This window comes from Hyperolius riggenbachi, chromosome 4 (genome assembly GCF_040937935.1).
Source record: "Hyperolius riggenbachi isolate aHypRig1 chromosome 4, aHypRig1.pri, whole genome shotgun sequence".
Lineage (NCBI taxonomy): Eukaryota > Metazoa > Chordata > Amphibia > Anura > Hyperoliidae > Hyperolius > Hyperolius riggenbachi.
The window spans coordinates 241775652-241792903 of record NC_090649.1 but is presented as its reverse complement, the minus strand read 5'-3'; the positions used below and the strand labels follow the sequence as shown (position 1 = coordinate 241792903).

The window sequence follows — 17252 nt, the reverse complement described above, 5'->3', positions numbered from 1 at the left end:
TTACCGGTTTGCTTTAAAGGATACCTGAGCATAGTCATGACGGCATGTGTACTACATAGTCGTGACATGCTATACATACGCAAAGCGCTCCCATAAGCTCAATCAAGGACGCACATTGCCGGGCCACTACTCACCGACCTGGCCAACCCAGAAGTAGCTTTGGGGGGCCTTTAGGAGATAACAGATGGAAAATGGAGGAGAAGGGGGGGTAGCAGAGGCCATGAGAACTGCTTCCTACGCATGCCAGTTCCCCCCATTTTTACAATTTATGACGGCTCAGGTATCCTTTAAGTTTCACATGGACATTGCAAACATTAAATTAGTAATTGAATGATTCAGTGAAGGGTGAGTAATGCAGTTTTTGAAAGTTTACACAAATGAGCCAAATATTTTTGCTTTTAAAATTAATTCTGACTAACACATTTTTTTGTGTTAGCAGCTGCATTCATTTTCTTGCAGATGTGTGCAATTGGATTCTGTTTTGCTGAGGATTTCAAAGAACAGGGCTGCAGAATTAGCCATCCAACCATGATGATTTACAGTTTTTCATAATTTCAGTTGCAGTGGCAACAAACACATGACAATAAAGCATGTACATAGCATGCTTAAATATACATGTATTGCTATCTGAATTATTTAACCATAATGTATGAAGCTACAGTATTTTACTTCATGAACCAATTCACAGAAATGAATTTTTAAATAAAATGATGTTTACTTAAAGTCTGCTAAACCTCATTACTGGTAACACAGGGCTGTTAAACCTAATTACATTTCCTCCAATTAGATTTAGCCTAAGCAGTTAAGTAACATAGGTTCCTCGTTAGGGCAACCTGTCATCTCTGGGAATAAATGCAGGGTTAATACTTCTCTGTAATCATATTGAGTCATAATGTGATTAACTCATGCTATGTTATCATCATGGCCATACATTTATATGGTGATATATCCTGTCTGGCAAGCAGGACAGAAGGATGCATGAAATCAATGATTGGACAATGTGGCCTTTACCATTAACAAGTGTTCTTTGATTAGAAATAACACATGTCAGTGCTGCAGGTTAATTAGATGCAGACAACCCTTCCAGCTGTCCCACAAGGAGGATTATGTCTGAGCAGTAGATAAATAGATTATGCCTGATAGACACTGTTTTGTACAGTTGTCACTCTAGTTGCTATTACAAGAGAACAATTAAAGAAGAACAACCGCAAACATATTAACAATTTCCTGTCAAATTTCCAGCCAACAGTCTTTCCTTTTTTTTTCAGCTACTTTAATTTTTCTTTGAAGACTTTTTTTTCCCATCTGCGCATTGATAATTCTTAATATATGACACTGAAAATGAACTGTAGGATTGGATTATTCTTGATCACCATCTGCATCACTATCCAGTATCATTACAGCAAAGGTAAGTGGTGTGCAGTGCCTAATACAAGCATTGCGTCAGCTGTAAATCTGGTCATTTATTTGATTTTCATTAGCTTGGAAATGCTGCAAGGTGCTGATACAGAACAGCTTTCATAACAACACTTGATAAACATTGATTTCCAGCTATCAAATACTTGTGTATTTCCTATCCCTTTCTTCTCTCTGCTATTATATCTTGGTATTGCTGACTGACCCATTTATGTTTATCTGTCACAAGATGTGCTATACAACTGCGCTTTGATCCATAGCATCTCTGTTTGTCTATGCAATTGCTCTGGAAAATATTTGTCTGTATAGCACTATGGAATATGTTGGTATTATGTAAATCAATAATATTACCATCATCATTACTTTCAAAACAACATTTATAATGAATCAAGATATGTCCCCTTTTTATCTATGCCATGCAATGGCACTGATTTACTCAACCTATCTCAAGAATTACATCCCTTTACTTATTGCTACCCTATTTTTTTTAACAGTTGAATTTGCTACACTATTTTTAAAAATAACTTTCAGCAGATTCCGAGTTAAAGACCACACATACGAAGTTAACTCTGAGTAACTTCTTTGTAAATTCTTTGCCTTATTTTTTTTAGCATTTTCTTTTACTCTTTAGGCACTTACAAGTTGTTATATAGATAAGGTGATTATAATGATGAAAGATAATTATACAAATGATACAGTGAAAACTGTGAAAGACGGAAAACAAAAAGACAATTTTGTTAAAAAAATAATAATTATCAATTAACCCCAATGTATCATGTATCCTAAAAAGTTAAACTCTTCATTGTTAAGTCGGGTTTTGCAAGTCTTCTGTTTTCTTTATACATTCTATCAGGTTAGGGGGATAATTTGATTTTTATGTGGCTCTCAAATTGGCAGTTTGATACAAGGAATGATTTGTGGTTTTAAGAAATGTTAATGAATTGTCTTCTATAGATACACAAAGTATACATAGGTTATATTATACACAGATATATAAACATACATGGTTTACCATACATCCCTTGTTGATTTTCACTGCTATAAAAAGAATTATAGATGTTTGAGAAAAAATACATGGAAACTTTTTCAAATAATTATCCTGCCAAAAAATGTGAGATTAGATTTCTGATGAATGATTCACTAACAGTAGCACGTTTAATTTATTTTCCTCTAATGCCCTTATATGATAAATGTAGGCCTCATAGTAAAGCACATAAACAGGCAATAGATAATGATATCAATATTTGAGATGAAAAGTTATTTAACTATCAATATCATGAACAATATGAGAATGAGGGAATACAACCAAATTTGACACTTTACTAAATATTGAATGGATTCATATGGACTATGGATTCCAACATTTGCTTGCACCATTCAACAGTATTTGTAAAGGGATTTGCAATGTTGCATAGCTTGAATACCAGCAGATGCAAATGAAGCTAATCGGATGAATGTGCGGAGGATTAGCAGCAAATCTACTCTGAAAAAGAGGAGCAGCCGGGCACAGTAGTAAAAAACACTAATCTTTACTGTGCTTCCTTCAGCAGTATGTATCTGCAGAGATGCAGGTGCTGGGGAGGCAGGCTTGTGTGTGCATAGGGCTGAGGAGATGATTGCATCTACAGTGGGTTGCAAAAGTATTCGGCTCCCTTGAAGTTTTCCACATTTTGTCACATTACTGCCACAAACATGCATCAATTTTATTGGAATTCCACGTGAAAGACCAATACAAAGTGGTGTACATGTGAGAAGTGGAACGAAAATCATACATGACTCCAAACATTTTTTACAAATCATAAACTGGAAAGTGGGGTGTGCGTAATTATTCGGCCCCCTGAGTCAATACTTTGTAGAACCACCTTTTGCTGCAATTACATTTGCCAGTCTTTTAGGGTATGTCTCTACCAGCTTTGCACATCTAGAGACTGAAATCCTTGCCCATTCTACTTTGCAAAACAGCTCCAGCTCAGTCAGATTAGACGGACAGCGTTTGTGAACAGCAGTTTTCAGATCTTGCCACAGATTCTTGATTGGATTTAGATCTGAACTTTGACTGGGCCATTCTAACACATATATATGTTTTGTTTTAAACCATTCCATTGTTGCCCTGGCTTTATGTTTAGGGCCATTGTCCTGCTGGAAGGTGAACATCCACCCCAGTCTCAAGTCTTTTGCAGTCTCCAAGAGGTTTTCTTCCAAGTTTGCCCTGTATTTGGCTCCATCCATCTTCCCATCAACTCTGAACAGCTTCCCTGTCCTTGCTGAAGAGATGCAACCCCTGAACATGATGCTGCCACCACCATATTTGACAGTGGGGATGGTGTGTTCAGAGTGATGTGCAGTGTTAGTTTTCCGCCACACATAGCGTTTTGCATTTTGGCCAAAAAGTTCCATTTTGGTCTCATCTGACCAGAGCACCTTCTTCCACATGGTTGCTGTGTCCCCCACATGGCTTGTGGCAAACTGCAAACGGGACTTCTTATGCTTTCTGTTAACAATGCCTTTCTTCTTGCCACTCCTCCATAAAGGCCAACTTTGTACAGTGCATGACTAATAGTTGTCCTATGGACAGAGTCTCCCACCTGAGCTGTAGATCTCTGCAGCTCGTCCAGAGTCACCATGGGCCTCTTGACTGCATTTCTGATCAGCACTCTCCTTGTTCGGCCTGTGAGTTTAGGTGGATGGTCTTGTCTTGGTAGGTTTACAGTTGTGCCATACTCCTTCCATTTCTGAATGATCGCTTGAACAGTGCTCCGTGGGATGTTCAAGGCTTTGGAAATCTTTTTGTAGCCTAAGCCTGCTTTAAATTTCTCAATAACTTGATCCCTGACCTGTCTTGTGTGTTCTTTGGACTTCACGGTGTTGTTGCTCCCAATATTCTCTTAGACAACCTCTGAGGCCCTCACAGAGCAGCTGTATTTGTACTGACATTAGATTACACACAGATGCACTCTATTTAGTCATTAGCACTCATCAGGCAATGTCTATAGGCAACTGACTGCACTCAGATCAAAGGGGGCCGAATAATTATGCACACACCACGTTGCAGTTATTTATTTGTAAAAAATGTTTGGAATCATGTATAATTTTTGTTCCACTTCTCATGTGTACACCACTTTGTGTTGGTCTTTAATGTGGAATTCCAATAAAATTGATTCATGTTTGTGGCAGTAATATGACAAAATGTGGAAAACTTCAAGGGGGCCGAATACTTTTGCAACCCACTGTACTTGATGCTTTCTCAGAGGCCTAGACAGAAACATGTAACATGTTAGATGTACATTTTACAAGCTTTACTGTGGGACCCATCGATTATGTAAATAAATGGGCCTTTGTAGGAATATTCAGCATTTTTAAATACTGAATATTTACTTAGGTAATGTGTATTTTTGGCAGCTCGGCGTAGCGCAATGAAATATAAAAGAAATCATGTTTGATTGCACTGCTTTATGAACCTTAATGAATTAAATGGAAGTAGGGATGGTCAGAAATGCCGCTTTCTGATTCTGTGGCAATTCCGATTCCGACAATGTTGAATTTCTGATTTCTGACAATGCTGCATTTCTGATTCCATTTTTCCAATTTCCGAGAAGTCTATTTTTTTTGTTTTCATTTTCTTATTGGCTAAATACTTCTGAGTTGACTCGGAAGTATTGGACTAATCAGAGAATGCAGAATTTTACCGTGGTAATCTGAATCCCATGGAAAGTTTAGGCCAATCACAAGACTCAGGAATGCTTGGTAGTATCCGAGTCTTGTGATTGGTCTAAAATTACCACAGTAATCCGACTTTCACTGAAAAAATTGTGTATTCTCTGATTGGTCCAATGCTTCCAAGTTCTGTGATTGGGCTAAAATTACCAAGTAAATGCCGATTTCCGATCGTGACTGGAAGTTTCAGTTCTGCGGAATCTGAATGAGCATCCTTAGATGGAAGTTTTAATGTACGTTTTATTAAAGATTTGTGACTTCCAGGAACTGATAAATCCTAAGTCAGCTTTCTTCTTCAGATTGAGTTACACCACCCATAAAAGGAACTTTACTGTTTAACCTCAAATTCGATGTCAAGAGGCTATTTAAGATTCTATCTTACAGCAGAATATTATGAGTTTTGCACATTCACACTTTTGGCACTGTTGGAATTTGTATATCATCTGAATTATTGAGTGCATTGGGGGATCTGACAATCTCAATTGCAGCAAAATGTGTTTACAATAGTCTATTCCATTCCATTTTGTGGGATAGCAATAATCCACATACTATTGTGAAGTACATATATGTTAATTATTACAATGTACTCACAAGGCAGCAGATTTTTACTGTATATTTTAAAATAGGCAATTGTGCGTTTGTTATTATTTGTGGTTAAATTTTTGTATATAATGATATGATAACATAAGTATACTATAATGATTATTTTTTTTATTTGTAAAGTGCCAAGTTACCACACTACACTGTATAATAAATAGCAGGGGTATAAATTACAAACTTGCATAATTTACAATCTACTGGTACTGGTGGGACTACCAATTGTATGCTGGTATAAACTTTCTGTACGTATACAGAGAGAGAAATATTAAGTATTATTATTATTATTATTATTGTTGTTATCTATTACTAGTACTATGCATTATAATATTACTGTATATTTATATAGCAGTAACGTCTTCCACATCGCTGTAAAGAATGCAGTACATATCTACTGTATATCATTAGCTGTCCATCAGAGAAGCTCTCATTCTAGTTTATTTTTTATTATTATTATTATTTAGTATTTATATAGCGCCGACATATTACGCAGCGCTGTACAGTGTATATATATATATATATATATATATATATATATATATATATATATATATATATATCTTGTCACTAACTGTCCCTCAAAGGAGCTCACAAATCTAATCCCTACCATTGCCATATGTCTATATTATGTAGTGTAAGTACTGAAGTCTAGGGCCAATTTTAGGGGGAGCCAATTAACTTATCTGTATGTTTTTGGTTTATCACAGTCAAATGCCCTACCTCAGCCAATGCCAATTTTGAGGTGATTCAGTTATCAACATATTTGTTGAGTTGTGGAAGGAAATGGGATGCCCAGAGAAAAATCAATACAAACATGGGAATAAATTGTAAACTCCAAACAAATAGTGTCCTCCCCATAAGGTAAACCTGGGACTCTAACACTTCAATTCTAGAGTGGTATATCCACCACAGCGTTATACTGCCCATGTGTTTATCAATTGATATAATCTATGATTCTTAATCATTGTCATCTGATGGTAACCACAGGTCTTCAGTTCCAGCATTTGTACAGAAATCAGTGTCATGATTATTCAGCTATATGCAAATTGGAATGAGGCAAACGGTGTACTATGAAACAAAGTTTCAGGATAGATGCTTGACCTGCAAGAGCTTAAAGTGATAAATGTTATTACTCCTCACTGCCCTGGAGTGATGAGTCATGGCCTTTTTTATATTTGCCTTGAAGTGGAGATTTGTAGCTACTTTCAGTTTCAAGGAGGTGACACAATACTTCCAGTAATTTCAGTAAACAGCTTTCTTTCCTTTTGAATACACAAAATACATTCGGCCTGGTGGTTCTCAGCAACCTAACTGGTACATTTTGAAAGAAGCACTATACTGGGGGCGCTATAATATTCCCTCTAATGGAGGGGAACTATGTAGGGGCACTATAATGGGACACCACAAATTGCTGACCCACCCACCTTAAATTGAAGACATTTTAATGGGGGGCATTAAAGTGTCTGTAATTGTGGACACTATAAGGGGATCTGTAAATAGGAAGGACATTATATATATGGAGGCACTATAAGCTAGACTATTTAGAGAACATAATAAGGGTGGGGGGGGGGGGCTCCAACCAAGTGCACTTTAATGTGAACACAATGAGGGTAAAGAAGCACCCAGGGCTTTAATGGGAACATTAGTAAGAAGACACAATGAATGAGCACATATAAGTGGCCTCCATAATAGATGATATAGAATGGCAAGATAAACAATGTAAATTCTGTCAAGCTGCCTCCTTTAAAGCAATGCACCACCATACAAGATAGAATAACCAATTAATGCCCCTTATGAACCTCTATGTCCCCATTTTGGCAGTAATTTCCTTTATCAATACAGTATAAGGAGACAAAATACACAATGTAGAAATATGCTTTATTTAAGAATCAAATATTGTCACCATACATTGTGCCAGCAACATAATTTAAGTGTTATGATAAATTAAATAAATAGCCATATCACACCCACAAAAAGTCTCATATGTCTCTAGAAACAAATATATCTATGAGACAAGGCAATCCCTTGGCTGTGGCACACAATGAAGTGTGACTCCCAGAGGTTCGAAGTCAGTAGCACACATTCTACCTTCTTCATCATCACACCCCCACACACAGTCACTTTGAACTCCACTCAGTATAAAAAGTTGGGAGTCAGTTTGACTGTGAATACAAGCAAGCACAAACACAGGTAACCAGGACACAGCAATACTGAGTGAACCATAATCCTCACATACACATATATCTCACGCTGCCCTATTCCCCATGTATTATTCCCTCCAGCCGCATTCTCTCCCAACTCAAGTGTCTTGCAGTCTCAAGTGTCTGATAGCACTACCCTTTCACAGCGCTCCACTTCCTAAGGAGCTGTGTTAAAGGACTTCTGAGGCGACTAAAAAAAGCTTTTTTACTTACCAGGGGCTTCTTCCAGACCCTAGATGTCTTCGGGTCCCTCGACGCCGCTCTGGTCCTCTCCGGTGTCCTATTGACAGCCTCTAAGGATCGCTGACCCCCGATGGGTCGGCGTCTGCTGCACTTGCATGGGGCGCATATGAGTATATGAGTAAACCTTGCAAATCCTTGCCACAGAAAAGCAGATACTTTTCAATTGGATTAGACCAGTTTTGTAAAATTATATATAGTCATAAATGATCTCCTACTGAGCAATGGCTTAGTAAATGAGCCCCCATGTGTGAGCAGAGTGTCTTGTTTTATAGACATGTGAATGTTTTGGAATGTTTTATATTTTAGTATTATTATTACTATAGATTTTAAAATACCAGCATAATCCGCTGTGCTATACAAAGTAAAAAACAATCATGGGGTACATAATAATATAGACAATGGTTTACACCAATATACAAATTACAGAATTGGTAAAATGTACAGATTTGGTAATTTCAGTGACAAAAGTAACATGATGAATAACATGTGTAACAAATTTCAAGACACAAAAGGGTGAGAGAGCCCTTCCCTTGTGATATGGGGAGGAAAAAGAGGTTGGGTAGTATGCAATAATCATACCTAGAGGCAGTGTGTCTTTAGGATATCTAGAGTGAGTGCAACTTGGCCCTAGGTCAAAAAGCAAATGGCCTAAGGTAGCGCATGTGTTTGTCAGAAAAAGTGATTTTTGAGAGCATTTGAAGATATCCAAGGTTGGAGAGTGATGGATGTGTTGTGGGAGGGCATTCCAGAGAAGGGGTGAAGTTGTTTTCGATTCTGTAGAGGAAATATATGTTATATGATGATGGGTGTCATCTCTTTTGTCAGATATGGGGTATCATATGATTTCTTAAGCCCTCAGTCAGCAACGCCTCTTTCTTATTTATCCCATGACCATAGCTGAAAGATGCCATTCATCATTTATAATGAGACATAGAGAAACCTGTTTGCTATCTCTGTAGCTGTTCTGTAAAAGGTATCACAGTCGAACTACAGGATGAGCCCTCAGCAAGAGTCATACAACTAACATCATTACTTACTGTACAGCTTAACAAAAAACACTATCTACTAAGTACCCCCTGTTGTGTATTACATTATCTTGAATCATATATATGATGTTTGTAAGTACCACTCCAAGTGCATCTTTATGTTTTTAATTAACAAAAAGATACATATCCTGGTGTGTTCATATATTATTTATCATCTTTTCATTTCTTAACTTACTATAATACATTCACTGCAACAAGTTCAAGTACCCCCTGAGGTATGTATTCCGTGTGTTGCGAACCATGGCTCTAGTGCATCCTTGTTGAGAGAGCTGTGATTTACCAGTAATGCATGCACATATTCTTTAGGAAGCAAGGGATAACACAGAGACAGCAGCACTCCTATCAAGTCTGCAGACAATCCTTCGCCCTGGAGAATGTCACTCAGTGATATCTGTTCTCCATGTGAATGTGATGGATTTCACAGAAACAGCCTCAGAGATAGCAAACATCAGGCAGCAGCAGTCACATAACAAATAGGCAGCATAGCTGTAAGGGAAAAGGAGAATGAGTATTATCCAAGATACCTGATGATAAGGATGTCATCTCTATCATCACGGTATAAAGCAATGTGTAGACAGTAATAATAGCAAACTTTAGGAGAAATTAATTAAACTGTATAAAACACAGTATACAAATATAGATAGTATCTATAAAACAGATTGACAACACAGAAAAAATATATAAAAATACAAAATGTTTCCAATAGTTTTCCTTATAACCTAACTCACCGAAATTTTGAAAGATGTTAAATGAATGTTGATCATGTATCTAAAATGTCTCATACAGTATATAATTCGAGGGGTTGGGTTCCTCTTAAATATTTTTACGTTTGGAGTTTGAGATTATTCTGTGATGGTGTTCTGCATGAGGAAATAAAACCAATTCAAAAAATATTTGTAATAATCTAAAAAGTTGTTTGAAGTATAATGTGGCCCTGTAATTAGGATATGGAAGCTACTGTATTTATTTACTTTAAAGTGATGAAAGTTGGCTGGCTGTCCTGTTGATATTGTTTTGGGGGGGCTCCAGTATTGTGTGACTGATGCTTCTGAAAGAAGCATATGGCTGGTGTAATCAGACAGCAGTACAGTAGGACTAGACAGGAGCGAGGTCAAAAGGCAGGCAAAAGTCGGTACACAGATAATATACAATGAGATGTTACAATAATAATATTACGAGAATATATATATGAAAATAATAAAGACTGACTAACTGGAGTACATATATATTGTGCGTCTACACAATATATGAATGTAGCTTAAGGAAGCTATCTAGGCTAGGAACCAGCAAACTGATTAGTATCAAAGCCGAAGAATGACTGAGGGCTCAGACCTTAAATACACATGAAAACTACAGGCAACCACTCCCACAAAGTGATGTCACGAGTGAAATCACTGCTGACATCAGTCAGGTCCTCATCCTTAGCCTATAAGGCTCTTTAGAATTTGCGCAAGCGCGCAACTGAGAGTACTGCGCACTCGCGCATGCCGGAAGTCACCGCCGCGGGGACGCCAGAGATGCTGCCGGAGGATGTCGGCACTGAAACCCCGCTGCTCGCCCGGACCACGCCGGAGACGCCGCTGGAAGGTAAGGATGTTACAGCTAGCTTAAATGAAAACAAATTGTGGGGATATGTGCATTTGTGTATGTGTTTGTCTTTGACCCAGAACCACATTCTTTTAAGCTAGGAAATACAAGAAAGCATTATTATTATTCATTTACAGGCAATATTTACATATATTACTCATGAAAAAATGTATAACTTCTAGAAAACTATAAGAGACTGTGGAAATAAAAAGAGTTTTGAGCAGATTTCCTTTTCACAGTTTTACATTTAACAAGTTGTGATCAATGAGCAGTTCAAAGTCAGTCAGATGCAAATGCTGCAGTCCTTAGCAGGAGATAGCCAAACATCACAGAGGCACTTCAAAGGCATGTCTTGAGTGTGAGTTCTTAAAGGGTTATGGAAATTCAGTAAAATCGACATTCCACTAAGCTATGTTTGTTGAACATTCTAACTCTGGTTTTGACAACTATCAGTGAAAGTAATTTCATATTATATGAATAACAATTCTTGTAGACAGATCCACTTTCATAACTCAAGGCCTATTCATACAGGCAATGTGTGTGGCACAGGATTGTCTGGTCAGCACATTGCCACATGAACTGCTCTGCCAAGCCCTGAAATACTTTTCATTTTAAAGGAAACCTGACATGAGAGGTATATCAAGGCTAACACATTTATTATTTCCTTTAAATATTGCAAATTGGCTGACTGTCCTACTGATCATCTAATACTGTTAGCCATAGATCCTGAACAAGCGTGCTGATGACTATGATTTTGTTGCTGAGTTGTTGCAATTAATTCTATGATTCAGTTGCTTTGCATTTGGCAACCAATACTACTGTATCAACAGATACAGGGGACATCCATGGAGGTGGCCTGTGCTCCTGCCTACGCTGATCTAAACCTAGGGTTCTGGGAAAGCAGGTGTGTGTGTATAGAAATCCTTTTTGGCAGGAGTGGGCCATCCTCTGGATATGGTATATAGATGAGAATGAATTTCTATCTTTTATGGATGATCTAAATTGTAATGCTGTCAACATTAGACTGACTCACTCTGAGAACAATAAATTAGCGTCCCCTAGTTATAGAAAGCCTACTGCAATTGTCATCCCATGTTGCAAATTAAAGCAATACTCATAACAGAATTCCAACATCTGAGGCCGTAACTGTAGCTTAGAGCATGCCTACTCTAAAGAGTTCAAGGAGATGTATCAATGCTTCAGAGAGAGAGGATATCCCCGTAGAATGCTTAAACAGGCCCTCAAAAGAGCTTGGTCCCTAGATGGAGCAAGCTTGATTGGAATTATGGGCAAAAATCAAAAATTACAAGAAAAGGGTGGTGACCAGATCATTCGTATCCCCAAATACCTCAGTCAACATTGGGGGCCACTCAAAAGAATCTTGAACAAACCTGATCGGGTTTCTACTGCATCACAGGAGTTTAGAGCCCTTGTGGGTGAATACTGACATGTGATCACTATGAGGGCAACCTCATTGAGAAAACAACTTGTTCAGAGTGAGCTTAGAAGGACCTCTTTGGTCATGTGGTTAGGGAAAGCCAAAGGGTATGTTTAAATTTGCCCCATTGTGACGCCATCATTGTCTGTTATCCACTCCAGTTCTGAGATTTGCATAAGTAAGCTAATTAGCTGTTGTAAAACAGGGGAGGAGATCCCTGATGTACTTGTGCAATTTGCTGCCACACCCTGATGAAGCCCATGGGCGGAGTCTGGACTCCTGGTAACCCACACCCTAATTTGACAGAGCTGAAGCACAACATGCTCTTAGTGTGAGAGGCCTCTCCTGCCACTTCTGGCATCCTTGGCATTAACAGTTTCCCCCATACCTTCAGTGGACTTTGCAACATGCAGCGGCTGATACCGCCTCATGCGGTCACGCTGCCAAAGCGACCCCATTAGATAATACTGGACACAGCCAAACTGGAACTACAACTGTGGGATCGAGATTGTATAGCCAGTCCAGGTACATGAACACTTAGTTTCAAAAGGGATTTATTGAAAATTAAGCATTATACAAGTTATTTTTGTCCCGATGGGACTGATTTCACAATATTAAGCGAAAGAAAGTTTAAACAAAAATGACATATCTACATGAGCAGTATCAACAACTCAGAGTTATAGATAAAGTTAGTGAATGGCAACAGTGGCCTAGTAGTGCCTGAACTAGACAGATAAAACAGACTGTCTCAGATTTTGGGTTTCGGCTAATGATAGCCAAGGCTGCCAGGTGTTAGTGAATGGAATGGTTGAGTCATTCACAATAGCATTTAACCTTTTATTAATCATTATTTCGTTAATGATTTCTTTAGTTTGAGTTATAGAGAGATTTGGTTGGAGCCATTGTCTGGCAAAATGTATTCTGGCTGCCTTGGCTATGTGTTGAGCAAGCCTGTGTTGCGGGTATTTCCAGCCTACCGGTTTATGGCCTAATAGAAGAAGAAAAGGGTCGGGGAGGAGGGACTTTTCCAGGACTGAATTAATGAGAGCCAATACTTGTTCCCAATAGTCGCGTGATATTGGGCAAAACCACCATGTATGGGCTAGGGTGCCAGTCCTACCGCAGTTTCTAAAGCATTGACTCGATTTAGAAGAGTCATATTGATGGACCCTTTCAGGAACCTGGTAAGTTCAATGTAATATTTTAAGGTTGGTTTCTATGTGTGAATAGTAACCACTTCCCTTAGAGAGGGTCAAGCAGCATTTTGTCCAATCCTTTAAGGAAAGGGTTGATTGTAGATCAGATTCCCATTTTACCATAGATGGCAGTTTAGAGGGTGTGAGGGGTTGGGAAAGTACTGAATATAGGTGGGAGATTAGCCCTCCCTCCAAGGGTTTGTGAAGGCACCAGAGTTCGAAGGTGGACCTGGGGGGGTCACTCGAGGGTGGTGTGGGGAGTGATTTTATGAAGTGGTAGATTTGGATCGCTGAGAAGAACTCTGTATGGGGAAAGTTGATTTTAGATTGGAACTGTGTCCATGTTGGGCATTTATCATCTATCAGGAAATGCTTAAGGAGGAGATAGCCTTTGTTTTTCCACCAACGGAAGGAGTTCCCATCCAGTCCCGGGGGGAAATCCGGGTTACCAAATAGGGAAGTTAGTTGTGGGGATATTGATTGTAACTGTTTAGTTTTCTTGAGTTTGTTCCACAAAGTCAGTGAATGGGTTGATAGTGGTGAAGCGTCTCTAAATTTGGATGGTAGACCCTTGGTCAACCACATGAGGGCTGGGAGAGAATAAGGTGCTAGTAAGCTATTTTCGATTTGTGTCCACAATGGGGGGTTATGTTCAGAGAAGAGTTGTGATAGTTGAGCGAGCTATGAGGCTCTGTAGTAGTTATATAGGTCGGGAACCCCTAGGCCTCCTCTGGTTCTATTCCAACACATCATTTTTCGCGAGATCCTACTCTTTCTGCTGTACCATATAAATTTCAGGTACATGAACACTTGAACACCGTACTCAGTAATTGCCTCTTATTCACAGCTTTATACCTATGCTGCTGTTTCTCTGCACACTGGCTACTAACCATCATGATTTTTGCTATATCTCCTGCTGACTGAACTGTTCCGTTGTGTGTTTGAGGAGCTCACAATCTAATCCCTACCATAGTTATAGTCTAATAGTTTCAATATAAGTTTGTTTTGGGTGAAATCAGTTGACTTATTATCTATGTTTTTGGGATGTAGGAGAATATGAAGTGTCTGAACGAAATTTGGGGTAAGATGGAAACTCCATGTAGATTTTGCCCTGGCCAATGTTCAAACCAAGGACTCAGCACTATAGTACAATAGTGCTATCCAGTAAGCCTCTACTCCCCTCATATCTATCTGCTCATCCATGTCATCAATTTTGACCCTCTACTACCCTTCCTCCCTCCATTCTTCTTCTCGTATCTTGTCTCACTTATACTACCAACACACTGTGCTTATCTGCAGAATGGGTTATAAATGTTGAACTATTGTACCATCTCACTATGTCAGCCCTTCAATGTCATGGTATACCCACTCCAGTCCTACCCTAACAGGCGGTAACAAGTTTGCATATCCCATAATATTTGTGAAAAATTATTCTGAAACTAGTAGAACCAGCCCGTTTAAAAATGGGCTCTAGGTCTACGTCCGCCGCCGCCGCCGCCAGTGCACATGCACGTGCACGCTGCGCATGCAACTGCCACGCACAGAGCGCGTGCTCGGCGCGCCCGACGCAGGCGCGCACCCGCCCACCTCACTTGCCCGCACCCGCCCACCTCACTCCACCCGCACCCGCCCACCTCACTCGCCCGTCCAGCTCCCTGGTCCCAGCTATCAGTTACTGCACACATGCGCAGTAGCAAAAATCCTGGGACACAGGGACAAAACTGCTGGACGCAGCGACAGTTAGCTTTTATTAGGTAGGATGAAGACTGTCTTGCTTTATAATCTGTTCCTGCAGAACATGACATGATAATAGAACTTGGAGTGTGGGTGCTGTTCTTATTTGAGGTGCATAGAGACAGCATGTGCTGTCTGGCATACAGAGCTGGATCATCCACAAGGCACACCTAGGCAGCTGCCTAGGGCCTGGAAAGAGTCTAGGGACCTGGTGGATGCAAGCCCCCACCAAATCTATCTAAATATGCCAGGTGACCATCAGTGGAGGGCAAAAAGTGTTAACTTAACTAGGGCCCATTTCATAGTAATCCTTTTCTATGGCTTATATCATATGCAAAGTGTTCTATAATGTGTGCCATTTGTGTGTGTGTGTGCGTGCGTGCGTGCGTGCGTGTGCGCGTGTGTGTGTGTGTGTGTGTGTGTGTGTGTGTGTGTGTGTGTGTGTGTGTGTGTGTGTGTGTGTGTGTGCGTGTGCGTGTGTGTGTGAGTGCCACAGGATTTCTAGCCTGAAGTGACAAAAAGGCTAGAAGCCCCCTGATTGATACTATGTGGACAAGGCTGACTAACTTGATACACAGACCTCAAATCAGAGAAGAAAGAAAAAAGTCTGTCTTGTTTAAAATGATCACTCTCCTATAACTCAAACATTTGCTTGCATTGCCATTGCGTAAAATAATTTGCATTATTGTACTATGTATTAAACTTTTGCCACATGCATTAACATGTCCATTTAGGAGTATTAACAGCAGATAACTGTATTGGGTAAGCATCGCATATTGCTTATGGCTGGGCTAAAAGTAGACCAATCACTTACCCAGTCTACCACAAATGTAATATTGTATGTGTGCTTTCAGTCTCTGAATGCTGGTGGCTATCATGAGATCATTTCTCCCTTCTCTTACCTGTTTTCACCTACGCAAAAATCAGAAGTTAGATATGATCACTAGAACAACATTACAGACTTTCTCAATCATCTGATCAAATTGGTCACATGAACTCTGTTTAACTTTTTGTGGAATAAGTTGCTTAGAATTCCATTACCTTGGAATTTAATTCTGATTATATAATGTCCCTCCTTTGGCTGAGACAGAAAACAATAGAAAAAAAAAACAAACAACCAAACCAGTTTTTAGCCGCACACTGCCACAAGTAATTGAAAATACAAGGACTGCAAAATTTTGGATTCAAAAGTAGAAAATCTTTATTAAATGAAATTTTATGAAAAATGCCATTTGCATAGTTCGGCAACTGCTATAGTCGAGCAAGAGACCACCACCACTCCCCAACCCATTAAAAACCCAGCCATATACCGACTAATGTGGTACATCCTAGTTCCTCCAACAATGTACGTGAGGTATCCTGGGTCACAGAAATATTTTCTGTAGCTAGGTAGAAATTGAAAAAAAATATACACTCACAGAGGTAACAATCAAAATTAATGGAGACCAATATGATCGGAATATAAGCAAACACCAATTGATTACCAATTATACCAGCATGTGACCCCTATTATGCACTGAGCTAATTGGCTATACACATAAGCTTATGCAATTGATTTTACTAACTGGACTGCTAGATTAGAAGAACAATAAAGGTTGCATATATTCAAAAAATATGAAAAAATCGGGGTACCACTTTAAATAGTATGTTTCCAAAAACCATAGAGGTATTAAATTGTATAAATGCAATCCTGTCCCTTTTATATCATAGGTATATGTAATGATCGCTGCTGCAGCAGCTATTGCTGGAAGTAGTGCTGCAGCTCAGGCAGTTCTGATGTCTTTCCATGCAAGCTGCATAGGTTTGTCTGTCTTTCCCTGCTGTCAGCTTGTGACTGATTATCATTCACCTGTGTGGGAATCTGCATGTCTGCTCCCATTGGATGACCTCAGTATAAAGATCTGCTTCCTGCAGGGTTTCCTTGGGTTTTCATAGCTTCAGCCTAAGCCTGTCTTGCTGTCGCTTTAGCCCCCGATCGTGTTTCTTGTTATAAAGATACTTTGCTGGTCTTTGCATCATATATTGGTTCATTGCCAATATATATGCATACCAGCACGTTTATTATTTTCCTTGTATTTGT

At 39.2% G+C, this 17252-nt stretch overlaps 1 protein-coding gene across 2 annotated transcripts in view; it reads left to right on the top strand.

Moving 5' to 3' along the window:
• Positions 1-924: 924 nt before the first annotated feature.
• Positions 925-17252, top strand: part of IMPG1 (interphotoreceptor matrix proteoglycan 1) — a 538528-nt gene continuing 522200 nt past the window's right edge. Inside the window, exon 1 of one of the 2 annotated variants that reach the window (XM_068281513.1) lies at positions 925-1408. In XM_068281513.1, coding sequence (XP_068137614.1) covers positions 1330-1408 — 79 coding nt within the window. In that variant the 5' untranslated portion in view covers positions 925-1329. The remainder of the gene's footprint in view (positions 1409-17252) is intronic. The other variant, XM_068281514.1, reaches the window with a different exon arrangement.